Source organism: Neodiprion lecontei, chromosome 6 (genome assembly GCF_021901455.1).
Source record: "Neodiprion lecontei isolate iyNeoLeco1 chromosome 6, iyNeoLeco1.1, whole genome shotgun sequence".
Taxonomy (NCBI): Eukaryota; Metazoa; Arthropoda; class Insecta; order Hymenoptera; family Diprionidae; genus Neodiprion; species Neodiprion lecontei.
In genome coordinates this window covers 743273-764154 of record NC_060265.1, presented here as the reverse complement: position 1 = coordinate 764154, position 20882 = coordinate 743273, and the positions used below count along the sequence as shown (strand labels likewise).

Below are 20882 nucleotides of genomic sequence, written 5' to 3'. Positions count from 1 at the left end.
AAGCCTTCTGTAAATACGACCGTGGATTATATACAGATAAAGAATTGTGGAATGTTTACTCCTTTCATTATCGTCTAGAAAGAAGAGGTCAACCAAATTGGACGTGAAAGTTGCATTTGTGGACATGTATTTCAGTCGTACGCTCACATAGTCAAACCTGTGATTATGAATTATGTATACGACAAGCAGCAGAACTTGTACCAGACAGTTACTTACACGAGCCACGAGAAAGATTGCATTATTCAAGTATACAAGTATAGTCACCCTTGTATCGTTATTTATGCATGAGCAAGATCAGTGAATCGAATATTTCCTCTCGCAGGTTACGTATTTTCATTTGCTTACTTACTCTTCCTATTTTTTTAAGAGGGTTAGACAAGCGACCTCACATTTCACTTATACTCAAAGCCACGGTATTCTCCCCGCCTGCCTTATGATTTATGTAACGGTGTAGAGCCGAGCATACATATTGCATTAATATATCGGCATTGGTTCACAAAAGGAATACCGGGGATAACATTGACGGGGATGAAGAGCGAGCAAAGTGTGAGTGGCAGCCTCGGCTCTTATAATCTGGAGAAATTGTTGCAGGCCAGTAAATGGCGCGATTTCAATCAGAGCCACGCTGAGCTGCGGGGTAATTTACAAAATGATAAAAGAAAGTTGGCGAAATTTATTTTCTCTCCCATTTTCTTCTTCTTCCTCTTCTTCTACTGCCTAAGACGGGAAAAACCATTCAGATTTATCATGCTCGGCGCATTATTATAGTCTCGTGAAAATTTCTTGCAACGAATTTTACAAGGGACAAAGTTTTACCGAATGAAAGACGAACGTCCGGATATTATCTTCGCTATCGTAGGACTAGCGTAGTTAAAGCTTGCAAGAGATTATACAGCTTATTTATGATTGCAATTACTGCTTGTATCATACCGACTACAACGTCGAGATAAAGTTCCGTCTAAAATATCACCGGGAGACTATAATAGAACAGGCTAGGTGGACGATATTAATCTTTGAGAAGCGGGTGAAAAAACGGGTATGCGAAAATGAGAAAAAAAACGCATGAGGAGACACGCGTTTCTCGAAATTGGCGTCAAATTTTCATGAAAGCCTGTCGCAGGTAATCCTAACTAATGTCCTCATCTATTATGCGTTAAACTCTCAAGAAAAGCACTGCCGGTGACGGATGTCGGCAGTAATATACATATATATGTATATATTATATATATATAAAGGTAGCAAATTGGGAATTTGTCACGGCACTTCTTAAAATGAACCACGCTCTCCGAACGCTTCAAGGCATTACTCAATTATGGCACCAAGGAAACTTGAAGAATGGCTCGGCCCCGTAAGAAAGAACAATTCATATCTGTACCTCGTTCGGTTCCTCTCCCTTCTCCCCTTCATCTTCTTCCTCTCCACCATACTGAAAACTCCGCGAGTCCAAAGCTCACGCCCTTGCATCGGCGGAACTGAATTTTCAAACCATTTTACGCCGATGGTATGCTCTCGGCATGGAATTGTACGGTACCCAAGCTGCTTTGCACGTACCGACGTAGCCCGAGGTATGATAGTGAACATCGCGCGGAACACGGTTAAGTCAACTAATAACTGCACCCGTTGCAACGTCGCAGATATTGCCTCGACTTTGCCAAATAGTAGCAATAAACGTTCCCCCTTCATACTTACTTCCGACACACCATTTTCCAACTCGCACCTTTCTCCCTTATCTCGTCCCGTAGTTTCCTCGCCTATTTTCCAAACTTCGGATCACGTGATACTGAAAATAATTCATTGACAATTCGTTTTATTACGGATGATTGCGTCAGTCCTGAATTATCTTTGCCGTTGCTCCTGCGGAACTCGGCGCAAATCGATGCCAATTAGCGTGATTTTAATCAATCAAATATGCGCTGTGCAATCATCTCGCATGGGTTGCTGATTTTTAACGAGTTTTACACGACGAAAGCGTGCGTGGTTGTATCACACGAACCCTGACGGGCTTGATGTGGGTATTTATTGTTCACGAGCACATATGAAGATTATAAAATTAGGGTATAAAACAACACCGATTCACTTGATACAAAAATGTTCCATGTCGGTCACCGACAAACGTCCGAATTCTCGGTTCGAAGAGAAGGGTTCGTTCGATGCAAACGTCGACGCCTTGACAAGGGATTTCGCGGCAAGACTTCAGGTGGACAAAAACAAAAAAAAGGGGGTAGGTAGCTGCAGCTGAACCGGGCGGACGAAACGAGGGAGAATCAGACAGAGAGGATAAGGGAAAGCCGAAGAAGACAGAAATAAGTCGGAGTATCAGTGTCAGAAGTTATTAGATCGCGCGTACACTTAACAGGATCATTTCGAGACTCGGTCGTCTCGAATCAGTTCACCGAAAGGGATTCTGACGAGTTGCGGATTAAGACGCCACCGCCACCGCCGGGTTTCCTATTCCTAGTCCCATCGCCCCCGATGAATCAGTCCTCGCTCGGGAGGATCAGGAACTGGATTATACTGCAGGAATCCTTAACCCGCAGCAGAGAGAACCTGTCCGACGAATTAGCGCCTCAGCCGTTGGGAATTAGCGACTATAGCCAGTGTCTGAACAGACCACGAAGACTGGCAGGCGACTGGATAGTCCTGCAGCATTCCTCCGCGATGGATTACAAGCCGCGTCCTCACCCTGAAATCGACCGAGGACTACGCCTCGGAGCGCAGGAGAATCGCCAGGGCTGCCACCAGGCAGAAGAGAGGAGCCGGCGACGAGGATGAGGAGACTTCCGTAATCCAGTCGACCATCACCGAGACGTTTGCATAGACCCCAGGGTAGCCGTAGGACGAACAGGCGTAGTCCCAGGACGCGATTCCTGCGGGAGTAAAGCGACCTCGTCATGCTATGGTTCTCGCCGGCTGGTCGTGAGGGGGGTGGGTGGAATACTCGCCTATCAGGACTCCGTCCACCACCGCCGCTGCCCCTGTATCCCCGATGCACATTCCCACGTACTCTTCGTACGAGCAGAACATTCTATCGGTTATGCGATCGAAGTACACGGTCTGGCACAGCTCGGTTGTGATCGTTGGAAGACTTATGTACTGTAGCTGGGTAGTCATGTCGCCGAGAAACTATTTGCCAAAGTGGTTTTTGGTTAGCCTGTGATACGCGTTAGTCGCGCTTACCTCGCAATTTTTACGAATGACGTTTGGAACGGTTCACTTACGACGGATGCACCCCAACTGGCCATCGAGAAAATTGTTCCTTCTGGATAATTTTGGTTCAGACTCGGCAGCTTGACTGCCTGAACTGAGTTGGACAGCGTCAGACTGGTGTTTAACTGAGGATGAATAAGGTACGTTTGAATAGAAAGCAAAGCTTTTCAAGCCATGGAGAATCGAGGTAAAAATTGTGGTAGTTAACCCTCAGCAAAGCCAGGTCGTAGTCCTGTGTGGTCTCGTTGAACTCAGGATGGAAGATGGCGTATTCGATTTCGTGAACTGTTCCTCCCTCGTGGAAGTAGTCGCTGCCGACTCTGATGGTCACGTTCTCGGATTCTATCCTGCAACAAAGGGATAGTCGCCAGTGATTCGAGCCCCAAGTTTGATCCAATTCGGAACGCAGCTACGGGGTTCGCTGATTAATCTGCATTATATGGATACGAACATTCGTTTACAGACTTGTAATCAACGGGATGGAATTGAGCGAGTTTCACCTGCGATGTAACTGAGATAAATTGCCCGCGCGTGAATTTATTGATTATTTTCACCCGTAAACGAAAAAAGAGAATATTTATTCGGTTGAAACGAAACGGGTTTCTTTTTTTTTCTTCCATTTTTGTAACGGGCGAATGAACAAAAATAACGCGTGAATTGTTGAACGATTGTTTGCTTCTTACATGAGAGCGCATACTCCCGTGGCCAGAATCCAGTCTTTATTGATTATGGTGCCGGTGCAAAAATGGATCGTGTCGTACGTGTATTCCTCCCATTCGTGCTGCAGGGAAACCTGAAAGGAATAAAAATGAAATTGAAAACCAACGAAGTAATTAATTCGACGTTTACTAGGTACTTGAAATCTTGCAAACGCACCGCCCACGGATAATTTGCTATCGTTGTTGTCTGGCCACCAACGATTCGCGATTTCGGCGCGTCATTGGTTTTCAAAGGTAATGGTTCGACCGACCCTTCCGGAAAAGCTGCAAGTGCAAATACCGAGGTTTAAAAATATCTCACGGTTCATTTGATTGATCTAAGCATCATTGTAATTCCATTCGTATATCGTCACTAATAAACATTTTTATTCAGAATCACTTGTTATACTTCCAAATCCGCGACACAGTGCCAGGAGGCTAACTAGCGTGAAGTAGCGCAGCATGTTGACTACTGTCAAAATTTTTTCCCGGATGAAGGATCACATATTTATGTAAATACGTACACGTATAAATTCCTCACTTTTATCTACTCGTCACGATGATGATGAGAAGATTATACCTGGGTTGTATATTATAGAAGACGAGCAAAATTAAGCAACGGACACGTGTGATATCCCTGTTGTAAAATTATTAAAGAAATATCTAATCTTGATCCTCTCGCAAGTGAGTTATACTTATGTACTCGCGAATCTGTTCATAAAGGCGATTTTTTTCACAGTTTGTCCTACATTTACGAAGTACGGGATCTTTTGTTGGTGTTGTTTCGTTTTAGAGTGGGTGGGTACACTATTGCTTTGAGTCTGCGCCCGTCTCGTTGCGATTTTTTTTACCCTCATTTTACGTAATTGAAAGCATGAAAGCATGAAACTCTCGAGTTCTCAGTTCAACACTGAATGCGCTACTCCATCTAAAACCTAGCGAAAAGAGTATTTCGTCTTTGAGAAGAATAAAGTGTGCGAAGAGCGAGGATAAGTGGAAATGGGTTAACAAGAAGCTTTGGCCCAATGCGTAATTTAGAAACTTAGAACGCTTCCATGTACTTATCTAATTTCACATTCCATTAGGAAATTAGAGATTTGGGGAAAATTGAGTTATGAGAGGATGATTGCGCCTTCAGAAAAGTTGTATTTGCCGATAAGCTGCAAGTTATCCCCGAATGCCGGTAATCAAGCATCAATAATGGATGTAATGGTTTACGAATAGAAAAACAAACATTGGTGCACGCTTATAGATCTGCCTTATTTATTGCTTTAAATCTTGACTCGTCGACGGTCACGTTCGGCGAGACGACCGTGCGACATAAATAATGCCTCTAGACGTATAATCCAGCCGTAAATATCGATCAACACTTCAGTAAAGATCTGTAGTTAAGACCGTGATGCGTGTTCGTCGACTCAACATTCCATCCACCGTCGTCAACGAATTAGGCATAGACACCGTCTGGCTCTGTACGAATACCTACGTCCTTAATCAGACGCAGATCAGATGCACATTGAGGGGGGCTACGGCTTGGACGGTCTAAAATCACGTCCATTATTTTTAAGAGTTCTTTTTTTTTGTTAAAGAAAGCGAGAACACTTGGAGCAATTTGAGTTTGAGGGCTTTATTATTTATAGTTTTAAGAACGTCTTAGAATTTTTTCATTGAAATTAATAACAAGATGGTGGCACGGCGCATATAAGTAGCAATTTTAGACCGTCCAAACTGAACCCCCCTCCCCTCTTACGGTAGGCGCGAGCAACGCCGTTATTCGCGAAAAAATTTTCAGAACAACAAAGCGGTGAACAACAATTATGGTCATCGTACTTCTTGACGGTATACATATAAACGATAACGTAAAAGTCAATGTCAACCAGCAGTCGTAAAACGTCGCGACAAGCATTACGATTATTAACGTTGTCAAGTATCTGCGATTGGGAACTTCCAAGGCTCTTTATTCCGAATCTTTTATTGTCTTCTTGTTTATCCGCTACTTCATTAAGTCGAGACTAAATCAGGATTTTGACGCGGGATTCTTGGTCTACGGGGAGCGATTCATTTATTTCTGTAAAAAGAGTAGCTGAGCAGTTCATTTTTCGCAGAGCTTATTTTACGCGCTAATGGACCTTGTTTTTCCTGATATTATATAATATGTTTTGCCAAAAATTTGCTATGAAATTTTCATTTTATAAACATTTCACGTCTTCTGTAATTTTCACTCAATCGTTGAAGGGTTCAATTTCAGTTCTTTTTACCTTGTAGCGTTGTATCTGATGAATGCTGTATCCGTTCGTTTTTAGTTAACCTGAAAACCTGTTTAAGCCCCTGTTAATGACTATCTTTAATTCCTCCATGATTATAGTATCGCATTGATCCACCCCACTGAAAGTCACGCCGTCCGAAGCGTGTCTATCCTTACGGATTACGATTGAATATAGAAGAGCAATCGATGAGCCACCCATAAAATGCGATTGCCTACTGCCTTAACCAAATATATAAATAAACGAACATGATCGTTTCTTAGAAAACACGATATCCCACACCGACAGAGAGTAACAGAGACGTTCTGATCATGAACAGACGCATACATGTATATATTTGGTCAATATTTGCCGGGATTGAATCCTCCGACAAGTTTCCTATCAGCCGTATTCCTAAATTCAGTAGGCCTGTGTTGCGGGCAAATTGGATGATTCGAACAACGTTTCCATATTCCAGCCAACAAAGAATTGGCGATTAACACTGATTGGAACTTTCAAGTTTTTCTCATGTAATCTGTCTATGGGTGCAAAAATTCGTTTACAAACCTGTAATTATCAGCATGAAATTGGGGTGGTCAACACTCCAATGTAATTGTCGTTAATTGCTCGCTCGCTGAATATTCCCTGATTCACTGCTCGGCTCATCGACAGGTTGATTGTTCGTGTTTATCAATTCAGCTTCAGACTTCTCTCTTCTCAATTCACTTTTCATTGGATGTTGCTGGTGAAGTTTCCTAAATCGTGACGAAGTGAAATAGTGTTGAAGCAACTTCACAATGAGCTCGAATACACCCGTCTGTTGAAATATTTTCTGGAATCCGCTTCCAGATTTTATCTTTTGTTGTTTTTTTTTTGTTCAACCAAAAGTGCGGCTTCGCGTTTGCACCCACTTTTTTACGAGGTAATTATGCGAAAATTTCATATCCATCCGTTCAATTTACGAAGTATGCAGTCAGCCACTGTTTGTTTCTATGAGACCGAAATTTCCCATGCATAGAAGAGAAGGTCGCAAAGGAGGAAAATGTGAACGGTGCATGCACCTTTTAACACGATATATTCTACAATAAATATGGAAATGGCGATTCGTTATACCGTACACTTTTTTTTCCCACTGACCAATTTATGCATCGAATTGTGCCGAGTGCTGTAAAACATGCCAATAATAGAAGTGAATGAGAATTATTTCGGATGTGGGTAGCTGGCATGGCGACCTCGGTTAAAGTGTCATTAGCATATAAATCTGGTGGCCACTTCACCGAGAATATATACCTATATACGTACATTTATCAAGGACCAAGTTAAGGTGCAGAAGATCCATGGCTCTTCCAGCTCTTGGCCACACAATTCGCCGTGGAAAAATTTTAAAGGCCCATAAGGGCACGGATTATTGATATTGTACTTGGGAGGTATTCAATGACGAATATACCGCAAATTCGATCCATCGGCACCCTCATTCACCTGAGGCTGAAATCACGATTTGCTAAATGTATTTCGAAGGGTTGCGCGACAGACAAGCTGGTCTTTCGAGCTTCCCGCGTGTTTCGGAATGCGGCAAAGAAACGTTGACATCTATCTTGAAGCAATATTTGACTGGGGTTTCGGTTCATATTATTTCTCACAAAAGTCAAGCTTCGTTGTTTATAATAGGTTATGGAGGATCAGCACCGTTTCAGCGATCGAAGCTCGAGAGCTTCGTCGCGGAATCACAAAACCGAATCCCCGCACGTACAGGTATATTCACCAAACTGAGAACGCTCGTTTTTATTTACATGCCCTCGAGATAAAATGTTGCAAAATATTGATACATGCCTCTGAAAATATCTAGCGAAATAGGATATTGGATCGGTATTGCAATTAGGCGGATATCGGCCGGGCTTAAGGGGTGCCCTAGTCGATTTCGTCGTTGGTGTATATGTCTCCGAATATCGAAGTCCGCGGATTTCCAACGCGAAAAAAGGCTCAACAGCCTCATTCCATACACAATTCTCAGCAAAAATATACACGAGCACGTTTTTATTTGACGCAGAAACAAAGAAATGGTATGAATTCTAGGAATTTATTATTGCGATTTCGTAGAATTCGTGCCATTTCTGTATTTCTGCGTTATTATTATTATATGTAATTATACATAGATATATACATTCCTCAACGTCAAAATCAACCAGGACACCCTCTTAAACATCTGCCGATCCTCCCATCCCTAGAATATTTCACACTGGGTCTGCTCCGACGTTTTGTTTTTTCGTTCTTGATAGGTAATGAGGTAACGATCGAGATCAAACTCGCTGATTGAGCACCTTGAGTAACATCAGTGTTCCCAGACATGCGGCTGGTGCCTTATCAAGATATAACTCGACTCTCACCAGCTGACGGGAGAATTTCTCGAACAAGTCGGTAGGTTTTATCAGTTTGGCTATATGTGGCAATTAATTCGATGCGATAAGGTTCGTATGGATAGATATACGTGATATTTACCATTTGTCAACCGCCGGAAGCGATGAAACGTGAACTATTGCTGGGTGTAATTCTCGCGCTTGCCGCCTGCGGTAAGTGAATCGAACACCGTTTATAACCATTCATAAAACCAGTGTGCAGTTAAAGTTTCATGGTGGATATACAAACAGGCTCGAAAACAAATCAAAAACATATTTCCAAAAATTCTTTTGAACTATAAATTGAATGCGTGCGATTAATCCATACGAGAAACGGTTGTTGCTCATTTAATTATCACATAATGTCTAATCCATCGTTTTCAGGCGCGGAGGGCGGTATCTCTCGCTTTTCGGAGGGCAGGATCGTCGGTGGTGAAGCGACAACCATCGAAGAACATCCTTACCAGGTTCGAATTTCACAGAAAAAAATTATTCTTTCGTGCTTTTTTCGTTGCTATTCTATATTACTCTTTACAAGTAAAATTTTTTCCGGTTTCCTCATAGAAAGCTATTAGGCACACCTCGTAACTTTTGTGGGAAAATTTTGAAACAAGTAATCGCCATTCCTGAGCATAAAAAATATCTCTTATTATTTGGGTGAAAATCCATCAAAATATCATCAAAAATATTCAGCAAAATTCATAGTATTTTTTTTCTCATTAGGTTCGACGAGCTTACTGTGACAAGCTTATAATACTGATTATTAAAAAACCTTGCACTTATCTTTGATGAGATAATACACAAGCGTTCTGCGAGTGTTGACACCAGTTAACAAAAAGATAGATAACGACCATGTATTTACAAGAAACTGTATAACGCCCAGTTTTGACACTGCAAATTGCTTTATTAACTTATTCCTCTAAAGGAAAATGAACAATAAGAAATTCACGGTAAATCATGAATAAATAACGCAAACAATTTGGCAAATTTTGACAAATTTCGATAGAAATAAGAAGAATGTTTGTTAATTTTGAGAAAAATTACTCTACAAATTTTCCCCGAGTTTCCCAAATAGGACGAAGAAAAAAAAAAATACAAATTTCATCTCACGGCTAGAAAATGGCTTTCCTTTCATTGAGCAGATATCGCTGGTGTACTTCAGCTCGCACCGATGCGGCGGTTCCATAATAACGGAGTACTTCGTTGCGACGGCGGCTCACTGCGTCGCGACGCTTTCGACATCGCTGACAAGCTACCTGCAGATCAGAGTCGGAAGTTCGTACCGTAACTCGGGAGGAACCCTATACTCAATATCCTATTTCACATACCACGGTTCGTACAGCTCGTCAACCTACGATTACGACATAGCGGTGATAAAGGTGACGCTGCCGTTCGAGTTCAGCTCTACCGTCCAACCGATCGAGATCCCGACCTCGGACTTCACCCTGGCCGACGGAACCCTCGTGGGGGTATCAGGGTGGGGAAGATTGTCCGTCAGTATCCGCATCCCTTGAAACTTTACGCGTTTTCAAAATGCTGGGGGTGATACGCTAATCCCGCTCCCTTTCGACTTTCTTTAGTCCGGCGGAAGCCTACCGACGGTTCTCCAGGTCGTCGAGGTGCCCGTCTTGAACAACACCTACTGCGCCCAGCTCTATGCTAGCACGAATCCCGTCACCGACAGGATGATTTGCGCCGCTTACGACGAAGGAGGAAAGGACGCCTGTCAGGTAAAACGTTGGCGATGAATGGTGAACCGTACTCCGAAATGACGCCTCATCGATTGACTTTCAGGGAGACTCTGGCGGTCCGTTGTTCTACGGAAATATCCTCGTCGGAATCGTGTCCTGGGGTGACGGATGCGCACAGGCATATCAGCCTGGCGTTTACAGCCGAGTCTCCGAATTCCGCGAGTGGTTGGTCAACCAAACAGGAGTGGACTTTAACTAGCCTCCGGACCACCTTCAACCGCAACGCAGATTGTCACGAATTTATTCTTTATATCGAGCAACAGAAGCTGTTTTTAAACAATGATCATTGCCTCATTCTTTTACCGGCATGACTGCAGATTTTCAGAAGTATATGAAATTTTTCATAAGTTGTTCTTACGGTGGATAATAAATAGAGGCTAAACATTTCAAGTGTCAGGTATCAAAAATCGAACAGCTGGTACTACCGATCATTTTTGTGTGGCGGAGGGATTCGAAACAGGAAACTTAGTTCGAAAAGTGATTATTCACTAGCCTCATTCCGAGATTTGATGACCGCAATCGTTTTTAAATCTGGTGCTGCCTGAGTGAGTATATGCTGATCAGTACCGAAAAGAGGATCTTGGTCATGGAAGACGGAATCAGGAAGCGTCGAAACGATATAACGAGGCAATGAAGAATTTTTATGTACGGTTTCAATCCTAACGAGTTTCAGGCGTTTCAAGAGTCGAGGTGAGGGGTGGTCTTGTACGTATTTAATTTAGCATGACAACGGCAGCTAATCACCACAGAGGCGAATAAGTTGAGTGAAAATTCAAATTATCCTCCTTCAGGTAATTCAATTTTCTGCCCGTTTAGTTGCGCGATAACAGTCGGCTTTATCTCCGTGGTTTTAAAAATCCCTGAGAACAAACGGGGCTGTACGTAATTGTGTAAAAGGTGTCGCAGCGTTATTGAATGACTACCTCGAACCACCTGCCGTACCTTATCGCGTGAATGACGAATAAATCTGATGCGAAATCGTTCGCGATTATCACGGAACATAAGGCACTCGTTTAAACGTTCACAATGGTAAAACATCATCGCCGATTAATCAAAGGGAGAATCAGGAAAGGTTTATCGAGCGTCTTCCGTTTATCGCAAACCAATGTCGAAGGTGAATATCGTACACACTTCGTTAGTTCTGGTTAAACAATGTTTCGCGTAGCAGTGTTGTTATTCACCTTTATCATCGCGGTCGGTTCCAGCCCAGCGAGAATCGTGGGAGGAACTTCAACCACCATTTCCAGTCATCCGTATTTGGTAAGGAGATTCATTTCACTCACTTACTATACCTACGCAATTTGCGGAAAGATTCGTAATTTTCGACAAAGATTAAATATTCCTGCCTTTATATGCGTAGGTGTCGATTATTTACAACAACGAACACGTTTGCGGTGGGTCACTGATAAGCAGTCGATGGATCTTGACTGCTGCGCACTGTATCGATGGGTCTGTAACAGCAGTTTTCAATCAAGATATAAAACCTCAGTTACCGTAATTCGGTGGTTCTCGTTCATAAGACCGTAATCGGTATTTGTCTTTAAGCAGTCCTTTCCTTATTTATCAGCTTTACTAAAACGAAACGCTTTTCTGTTTTACGTAATGTTCGTGATTGATGAAATCCTCCAATCTCTTAACAATCAACTTTAGAAACTGTATTCTGTCTCTTAATTATCACTTATTCATAATTGATCGATTAGTGAAAATATTCAGAAGGTAATTCAGGGGTCTCTGTCCTCCTCGGTTACCGTTTAATGTAGTTGATAAATCGATGGGTCCTCATAAAACGTGATTGTCGCCTTGCCTAACCAAATATGAATACTTGAATAACCAAACATGATCCTTCATTGCTAGAAAACATGACAGCAGCTGTAGATAGTTGCTCAGATCGCAAATGTACAGATATGTATAATGCTCGTGTTCGATATTTACCGGAATTGAACCTCACGGTCAACTTTTTGTCAGCGATGTCGCAAACCACACACTGTGTATCTAGACTGCTGTTAAATCTAGCAAATCATCTAACCCTGAATAAAATGGTAAAAACATTCTGTGTTTGTTACAAATTTTAGACTCACCACAAGTCTGTTGAATGTCCGGGCTGGAAGCACGTACAGAAGCAGCGGAGGGACTTTGATCACTTCAATCTCCTCGGTAATCATCCACGAATATTATGACGAGGACAGCTACGACTATGACGTTGGATTGATGCAGGTGAGCACTTGGGATAAAGGTGAACTGTGAACGCGAACGTCGCTTTTCTGCTCGCTGTATTTTGCTTGCAGTTGACATCCGCTCTGGCATTGTCCACGACAGTAGCCACGGTCACTCTGCCATCGTCAAGCTACACCATAGATATTGGAACACAATGCACAGTGGCTGGATGGGGAAAAACGTCGGTGAGTAATGGAGAGCACCTCTCACCGCGAAATCAAGCTCCGAAAGCAATTATATCACCGTTTTTGCAACAGTACGGAGGCACGCTTTCGGAGACTTTGCTTTACTTGACCGTTCCAATCGTCAGCCAGACGTCCTGTTCAGCCACTTATATTTACCGGAACACCGTCACGGATCAAATGATCTGCGCTGGCTACACTACCGGTACCATGGATACTTGTCAGGTGACCAAAGGAACCATGTTTTCATTTTGCATTCTTTGTTTGGGTCTCAGGCACCCAATTGCTTTTCGCCGAAACGGTTAGGAATGTTCCAGATGTCAACCTGATTTCAAAGTCGATAGAAAAAAAAAAAATTATGATAAAACAACCGATAACTTTGTACTTGATAACATGAGTCATCGCTATGCCTTATCGGGCAGTACTGTCATTCTTCTCTTTAAAATGTTATCGGGCTACTTCAGTAATTGTTGAATGAACGTGGCCTCGTTTCTGTACAGGGTGATTCCGGAGGGCCACTTGTCTACAACGGTATCCAGGTCGGGATCGTTTCCTGGGGAGCGGAATGCGCGACCGTTGGTTATCCCGGGGTTTACACGCGAGTCTCTGCGATCCGAGAATGGATCACAAAGCGTGCCAGTATTTAGGGCTGCCATCGATATCAGGGAACATTTGTGTATTCTGTATCGAATATTTGGAATACAATCGGTACATCGCCCAATCAATGTTATCCCAGCTCTGCCGTTTTAATTCCGTTTTGAATTGCTCCTAAGGATTACGTACCAACATCATTCGACTGGCAACTAACGGTCGAAGACAACGTAGACGAAAAAAATATGAGATTAAAGTGACTCGGCACAGTTCGCTTCATTACTATGTAATTACGAAAGATAAGCAAAGGTTTTGCTTCTCGTGATGCAAGAATAGTATCCAGTACCGAAGTTTCTTTCACAGATTGTTAATTTGCGATTCAGCGCACTTTTACCGTTACCGTTAAGTGTGAAAATATCTGCGATTCGCTCTCGTTCATAGGATTATAAATTGCAAAGTGTCAAACAGAGCAACTGACAATTAGGACAATAATTGAGTGCTGAGAAACTGGGTGAGAGAGAGCGTAGCTGAACGTTGCGGCATGTTGTGAATACTAAATGATTCAAACGGCGGGTGTTTGCCTCCTGATATATAAATATACACGAAGAATAAGACTGTCTGACAGTTATAATGAAATCTCAGTCATAAGATAAGCTCGTGGCTGAGACTACGCTTGACTTTCAGATCACTGTAAAAATTGACCTGGTATCAATGAGACTTGGTGGAAAAGGTACACGAAAAAACTTTGTAAATCTTTTTTCGGAGAGTTCTCTAGACTGCAGTTTGCAGTACCGAAAGATAGCCATAAAGTCGAGTAACTGAACTTGTCGATAGAAGACTTTCACTCTACTTACCTACGGTGACCGCTACAAATATTCAGATAAGGATCAAGAGTGCCGTTGTGCCACCGTACGCTCAATATATTTGAAGTATAGTACTTACTGTGCGGTGTAGTCAGTGGTTTGATCCTCTTGAACGTTGAATTGTCTCTTCTGGACGTCGTGAGTTAGTATTTGATAGCCTTGTGCTCGATCACTGACCTTTCCAATGATACGGCAAAATAAACATGGTGAGACTAATGACGAAAAAATAATTCTTCCGTAAGTGAAAACGCACATGAATTGCTTGTAATAAATAGAAACAGTTGTGTGCAGGATTCGAGAAAGTTTGGAAAAATATTTAATATTATGTTAATATAGCTTTAATCAAATTAGGGCAATAATATGAATTTGATCGGAATGTATTATCGTCTTCGATAATTTTGTGGAAATTTCCTATTTCTCTGGAAGCCGTTGACGGGCATTTTATACTTGATTTGGAAAATCCACATCGTTAAAAGACAACGCCGTTACGATGTATCTAAATAGTTTATTCACCGAGCTGACGATGATCGTCCGCTGCTTCATACTTCTTGTCAGTTACACCGGCTATCTTCAAGGTATGCACAACTATGAGTAAGAACTTACCTTAACATTAGTGTAAAGGGTGTTCACATAATTTCAAGACTCCACTGAAACCAGCCAACCGTGAAACTCTTGAAAAATTCACACAGAGCTTACTTTAATCGTATCATTTATCCAGGCACTGAACAAGCCAGTCGCATTGTCGGTGGAAGCTACACATCCATAGAGCAGTATCCTTACCAGGTAAAAGATTTGAAAATAAAAAATCAACACCCACTCCACACTACGCGCGATCGATTACTTCCAGGGTAATTCCGGGCGAGATGGTCCACAGTATAGTTTCTCGTGTACTTTGCTGTATTGGGCTAATACTGTGGGCCTTCTTCTACCTATAACCATCTCAACCGGAATTACCTTATTGTATGATTAATCTCTAGGCGTCCTTGCAACGTAATGGTCATCACGTCTGTGGCGGTTCAATCATCAGTAACACTTGGATTCTGACCGCCGCGCATTGCATCCGCAAGTATGTACTTTTCATGATTACTTTTCAACAATTGTTTTAATTAATTACTGCACGATCGAATTGTCGCCGTTCCAGCTACAGCCACACCGTATTCAAGGTCAGGACGGGGTCCTCTTACTACGACAGCGGCGGAAGGCTGACTTCCGTGGCGTGTATTTTGGTGAACGAGAACTTCGATTTGATCACCCTTGACTACGACATTGCGGCAGTAGAGGTACGAAACGGGTTTCGAAGAATCGATCAATAACGTAGACCTAAGTGAATTACGTATATTATCACAGAAATTGAAATCGAGAATCAGGAATACACTAAAGCGTCGGAATCCCCGTCAACACTCGCATCGTTGACTAATGGCATTTTGATTGACCGTTCAGCTGACCAGACCGCTGGCGTTCAATAGCCATACACTTCCGATTGCTCTCGCCACGAGGGCACAAGTTCTTCGGGTCGGTCAGGTGGCTACAGTAACCGGGTGGGGAACGACGATGTCCTCCGGAACTCTCTCGAGGCGGTTGCAGAAGGTCGACTTACCGCTGATAGCCTGGGCTGATTGCCTCAAGAGTTACGTGGAACACCCGATCACCGAGCGGATGTTGTGCGCCGGCCATCTTCATACTGGTGGCCAAGACGCGTGTCAGGTGAGCGACAAACACAGTAGCACCTCACTCGTTAACCGAATCGTTCTTCCCCACTCCTCGCCCTCCGAAAAATGCGCGCGCATTTCGAAGGCGGGGTTGAAGAATGGAACGAGTTACGTATCGGAGCGATATCGGCAAACGTTGCTATTTGCAAGACCGTGCGAAGTAATTGAGATTTTGCGTGGTTTTTTTTTTTCTGTGCAGGGTGACAGCGGCGGTCCTATAGTTCTCAATGGAAAATTGATCGGTATCGTGTCTTGGGGATTTGGATGCGCTCTGCCGTCTTATCCGGGAGTTTATACGAGAGTGTTATACTTCCGCGACTGGATCGAGTACAATACAAACCTGTGATGAAAAGCCTCTAAATCTCACTCCATAATCCACTGCTGATCGATTTATTTAGCTCATTTATTTAGACCTCAGACCTCGAGGATTGATGCAGTTTGGAACGTCAGTACTCGACCAAATCATTGGACGCAGCTTTCCCGGGATGGGATTATCATCCATTGTGAACATTTTAACTGTACATATCTGTCATTATATCGCGTATGTTGCTTTGTATGATCAATAAAAAACAATCAAGTTACTTTAGATATTTTATACACGATGGATAAGTAATTTTTCAACCACTTACGCAGCTGATTTGATTAATTAATTAATTGGTAAGTTTGTCCAGCAGTGACAAGGGATTGTTTGTGTATGAGGTATATATGCAGACTCTGCACGCTCTGTGCATTTTCTGCAATTAGCGTAACGCGGCACTAATTGACTGTGAATCAGAACAAGGTATTAGTTGGTGTATAATTGAATTAAAGGCGGATCTGATGGGTAGGCGTGTGTAAGTTATTGCTAGCCGAGTGATTAACGGTACACGAAATAATTGATTATTAGTTCATTCCAATGCCGGGTCGTAATGAATATGAATTAGTCCGCGAAATTATGAGCCCTGTAATTGTGGAAATCGTTGCGCTTCCTGCATCGCTGCACGGCGCGCTATGCATTCCTGCATGTTCGCGTGCAGCGGTGAATTCGGATCCCTGTGATCCGGTTTAACTATGATTTATGTAAATCGTACGCACCGAAAATCCCCGAACAGATTTCATAAATTTTGCTATCAATTCAAATCGGGTAAAAAGCTTGTTTAGGTGGGCTCTTTCTGCGTTGTTCTGATCTCCCGATTCATTGGCTACAGTTTGCGAAGTAACATTGTTTACACTGGCTTGACGATTTCAGCAGGAAAGAAAAAAATTATTTATTTTCACCGCAGCTACGTCCCGTAATTCTCGACATTCACCGGAAGACACCCTCACTCAATTCAATAAATTATAGTTCCCGTGTGGTCAAAGATCCATGTGACAAAACTGTCGATCCTCGTGTAGACTGCCGGAAATGTTGGAACTGTGCAACCCAATCCGTATGACAAAATTCCGACCAAAATCTCCTCGTGCACCAGCGGCGCTCCCAAGTCTCCTTTTGTTACCAAGAAGCAGAGTAAAATGAGGATCAAGCAAACGACTCGACTCAAGAATTCGAAATAACGATAATGACGAGCTGATTTAACCCACCTGACAAACCTCCGCGTCTGCGTTCATGTGCCCAGCGCAAAGCATCGAATCCAGAAGATCCTTGAAAGCAGGTAGGCTGGATTTGCAGACGGTTTGGTTGACCGTTGGAGTCGAAACTACGGTCAACTGGGATGCTGGATTACCTTGCTGAAAAGCGACGGTTCAGTGTTGGCGATATTTAAAAAAACTAAGTCTGACGTGAATGGATTAGTTCGTTCTCGGGTTGTAACTGACAGCTTACTGGTCCTCACCGTGTCTATGATCCAGCCCGTTACGTTCGCGGCTGTTTCATCGGCGATTTCATATTCCGAAGAAGGCAGCACGATCGGCAGCTTACCATCGCCGAATTGCAGCGGGACACGCAGCTGGAATCACCGCGATGATAATGAATTTTTCAATCGTTCTCGGATGTAGCAATACGCACCTTCAACAAGGCGATATCGTAGTCGTAAGAGATCGAATCGAAGTCCGGGTGAACAATGACGGATCTGACTTCCAACTGTTCTCCACCAGTTGACGCAATCGTCGTTGCAAATCTGACGGTGAGATTTGTCGCACCATTTCTGGAAGTAGAATTGACAGTGTTTTCACTCTTGACCTTGAACGATAATTGAGCCACTGGGTTTCATTTGACGTACCGATGCACACAAGAAGCTACTGTCACCACCCAGAGTTCGGTTATCAAAGCGCCGCTACAGCTGTGAGAGTTATTGTACTCGACGGAAACCTTGGAATATGTTTGAAACGAGTTGAGAATTTTTTAGCAAGAAAAATTTGGTTCGTTTGGCATTAAAATCAACTCACGTGATAGGGATACTCCGATATGTCCGCACTCTCGGAATTCGCGAAGGCGATGCCTGGGTGGATGAAAATTACACATTTGATTAAACGAGGCCGAAAAATGACAGAGTCTTATTACACGTTGTATACACACCGTAAAACAGAACAGCAATTATGGAGAGAACGAGCTCTGACAATGAGTTGGACATCGTGAACCTATATTAACGGCGTTTTCGGTTTGACTGTTCGAAGCCAGTTTGCTCCCAGCCGGGTGTCTTCTAATCCATAAAGCCCATCCGATCAACGATAGGAAAACCGAATATAGATAATTTTGCCATATTATAATCCAAGGATTTTTCCGCGCAAATGACGAACGATATTCTCAACCGTTACAAAGAACATCCATTACCGGGACGCACACACGCCAGTCCGAGTAAGTGCTCGTATTTTATCGGACATTTTTGATGTATCGTAAATTATTTCCCCGCACCGATGCATAACACGGATTTCATAGTCATGATCGCGTGTGGGCAACGTACATTATATTTCAACGTTCCGGTGCTTTCATATTACATTACATGCTTTATTTAAATTCAACAAATAATCTCCGTCCACCCTCGTTTTCGTACATATTAAGTTGTGTATTGTATAATATTGCTATTCGTCAAAATCACAGCTGAAGGTTGTCACATCCCGCAATTCATCCAGTCCAGAGCACTGGATTCGACGCGCGCGTCTCAGATACCGGTCTCTCCTCTGATCCATTCCCGAAAGTCGGCCACGTTTGTGTAGACGCCCGGAAAGCCAGGCTTTGCGCAGCCGTATCCCCAGGACACGATGCCGTAGAGGATGCCGTCCGCGACCAGGGGACCCCCTGAATCACCCTGACAGGAGTCCTTGCCTCCCTCCGCCATGTCGCCGGCGCATATCATCCTCTGAGTTATAACGTTGAACTCCTTATAGGCCTTGGCGCACAAGTCTCGGGGGACTATTTGCACGCTGACCCTCTGCAGCGATCTTGCGGCGCTTCCGCCTTGCTGAAAATTGAAGTCAGTTTGAGGGTGATCGGTGATTTCTGGGTAAACAAAAAATGAACGTGTCCTTTTCGCACCCTGAGCGCTCCCCATCCGGTCACGTTGACAATGGTGCCAGCCTCGACCTCGGAATCAGGTAGGGAAACCGGCTGGACGGTTTCGTGGAATTCGACGTCGCTATCGAGCTGGATAATTACGTGAAAAATTGAAGCTTAATTAGCGATTCAGGTTAGTAGAAAAGATAAACCGACATTTGAATGCACAATGAGTTTCGGAGATAAAATAATGAACAAATCTCAGCTTGTGTTAACGAACCTCCAGAAGAGCTAGGTCGAAATCAATGGCGTAAGAGTCGAACTTGGGATGACGAATCATGCTGGCAATCGCATACTGTGTGCCATTGGATTTGTTCGAGCTTCCGGCGCTTACGCGATAGTACTTGGTGGATGACCTGATAAAAAAATTTAAGGATCAATTAATGTCGTGGCAGTTCAGAGTAAGGCGACAATGTCGTTTCGACACGTGTCAATGATTTGGTCGATCAGCGAAAACTGTGCTTCTAAAATCGACTTCGTTCACCGATCATAATTGATCGATACTTCCCGCATTAATTATCGACTATTCATATCGGTGACGGTATTCGTTATGTGTAATTTGGTTCCCGTGTTCTGGCGGTAATTACGCGATAACGAGGAAGACCGACTCGTAGGTATGTATCGCTGCGTGGCTTGAGTAGAATAACAAGACAATAACAACACCGCGAGGCTACTGATACAAATGGGGGTTAATTAACACAGCAGCACAGGAATTTACCCGATACAGTGAGCGGCGGTGATGGCCCATTTAGAACTGATCATCGCTGCTCCGCAAAAATGCTGCCCGTATTGCTGGAACGACAATTGGTATGGATGATCCTCGATCTTCGCGTCAACACCGCCGACGATTCGCCCGTCGAGTAGTCGCGGCTTCCGCCACGATGCCGGGGATCCTGAAGCAGAGTAATTTTCATCAGTTGTTCATCGATCGATCCGTCACACAGAGAAAGGATTTGCTGAATTTAGCAAATGCGGTGATGTATTTAGAAACGTATTTCTGCAATTCGAAGAAACGGCTTTCGAATCAACGAAAAGCTGGTAAGTACAATAATTTGTGTTCTTACGATAGAACCAAATTTATTTTATTTAATAAATCATTGGTTTCGCCATGTGTGATCGGCGTACTTGTTGAATCGAATAATTTCTTTTTTTGTGTGCAGCTCACGGTGAAAATTGCGCACAATTTGGCCTACGATTTATTTCAGCGAATTTCATATCGAGTTACTTACCCAGGCCGCAGGTAACGAGAAGCGCGCAGATGACAGCGAGTTGAAACATTTTAGGAGTTTATGGTTCGGTCACGTTGCAATTCTTGCTTATATACGCAGCCGATAATCTAGTTTGATTTTATCGACTTTTTTAAGCAACGTGTTCTCTTTCTTCGTCATTCGGAATGCAAACTCTCTAAAATCACTCGAGGCTAAAGCCTGTGACCAATATTCGAGTGCCACTTATCTATCAATTTGCGCAATTTTCTGAAAACCATAAAAAGCCGGCAGTCAAAGTAGTATGTCTGTCCTGAGACGATGACGTATTTATCTTCGTTATTTTGTCCGGCGCGTTTT

General features: G+C 43.2%; 4 protein-coding genes across 5 annotated transcripts; 1 reads left to right on the top strand and 3 right to left on the bottom strand.

Moving 5' to 3' along the window:
- Positions 1-1975: 1975 nt before the first annotated feature.
- LOC107219416 (trypsin) lies at positions 1976-4389 on the bottom strand. Of its 2 annotated transcripts, none has more exons than XM_015657629.2 (7): positions 4306-4389; positions 4084-4190; positions 3891-4000; positions 3416-3554; positions 3219-3332; positions 2943-3123; positions 1976-2867 (listed from the first exon to the last, which is right to left on the bottom strand). In XM_015657629.2, exons 1-7 carry the CDS (start codon positions 4367-4369, stop codon positions 2701-2703), a joined length of 882 nt encoding a protein of 293 aa, XP_015513115.1. In that variant the 5' UTR covers positions 4370-4389; the 3' UTR covers positions 1976-2700. The 2 variants fall into 2 exon arrangements, with proteins under 2 accessions (XP_015513115.1, XP_046598501.1); XM_046742545.1 differs by having other exon boundaries at positions 4315-4389.
- A 4125-nt stretch (positions 4390-8514) lies between these two features.
- On the top strand, positions 8515-16420 carry LOC107219421 (transmembrane protease serine 9). Its single transcript, XM_046743098.1, has 13 exons — positions 8515-8712; positions 8923-9005; positions 11650-11738; positions 12362-12503; positions 12575-12688; positions 12761-12910; positions 13186-13330; positions 14616-14714; positions 14858-14922; positions 15117-15205; positions 15281-15419; positions 15580-15843; positions 16048-16420. Exons 1-13 carry the CDS (start codon positions 8664-8666, stop codon positions 16192-16194), a joined length of 1575 nt encoding a protein of 524 aa, XP_046599054.1. The 5' UTR covers positions 8515-8663; the 3' UTR covers positions 16195-16420.
- A 36-nt stretch (positions 16421-16456) lies between these two features.
- LOC107219622 (trypsin-1) lies at positions 16457-18469 on the bottom strand. Its single transcript, XM_046742547.1, has 7 exons — positions 18343-18469; positions 18213-18265; positions 18047-18135; positions 17833-17971; positions 17660-17773; positions 17409-17555; positions 16457-17314 (listed from the first exon to the last, which is right to left on the bottom strand). Exons 1-7 carry the CDS (start codon positions 18395-18397, stop codon positions 17159-17161), a joined length of 753 nt encoding a protein of 250 aa, XP_046598503.1. The 5' UTR covers positions 18398-18469; the 3' UTR covers positions 16457-17158.
- A 259-nt stretch (positions 18470-18728) lies between these two features.
- On the bottom strand, positions 18729-20600 carry LOC107219615 (trypsin-1). The gene is made up of 5 exons (XM_046742546.1): positions 20547-20600; positions 20036-20210; positions 19538-19673; positions 19300-19407; positions 18729-19225 (listed from the first exon to the last, which is right to left on the bottom strand). Exons 1-5 carry the CDS (start codon positions 20593-20595, stop codon positions 18926-18928), a joined length of 768 nt encoding a protein of 255 aa, XP_046598502.1. The 5' UTR covers positions 20596-20600; the 3' UTR covers positions 18729-18925.
- Positions 20601-20882: the final 282 nt, after the last annotated feature.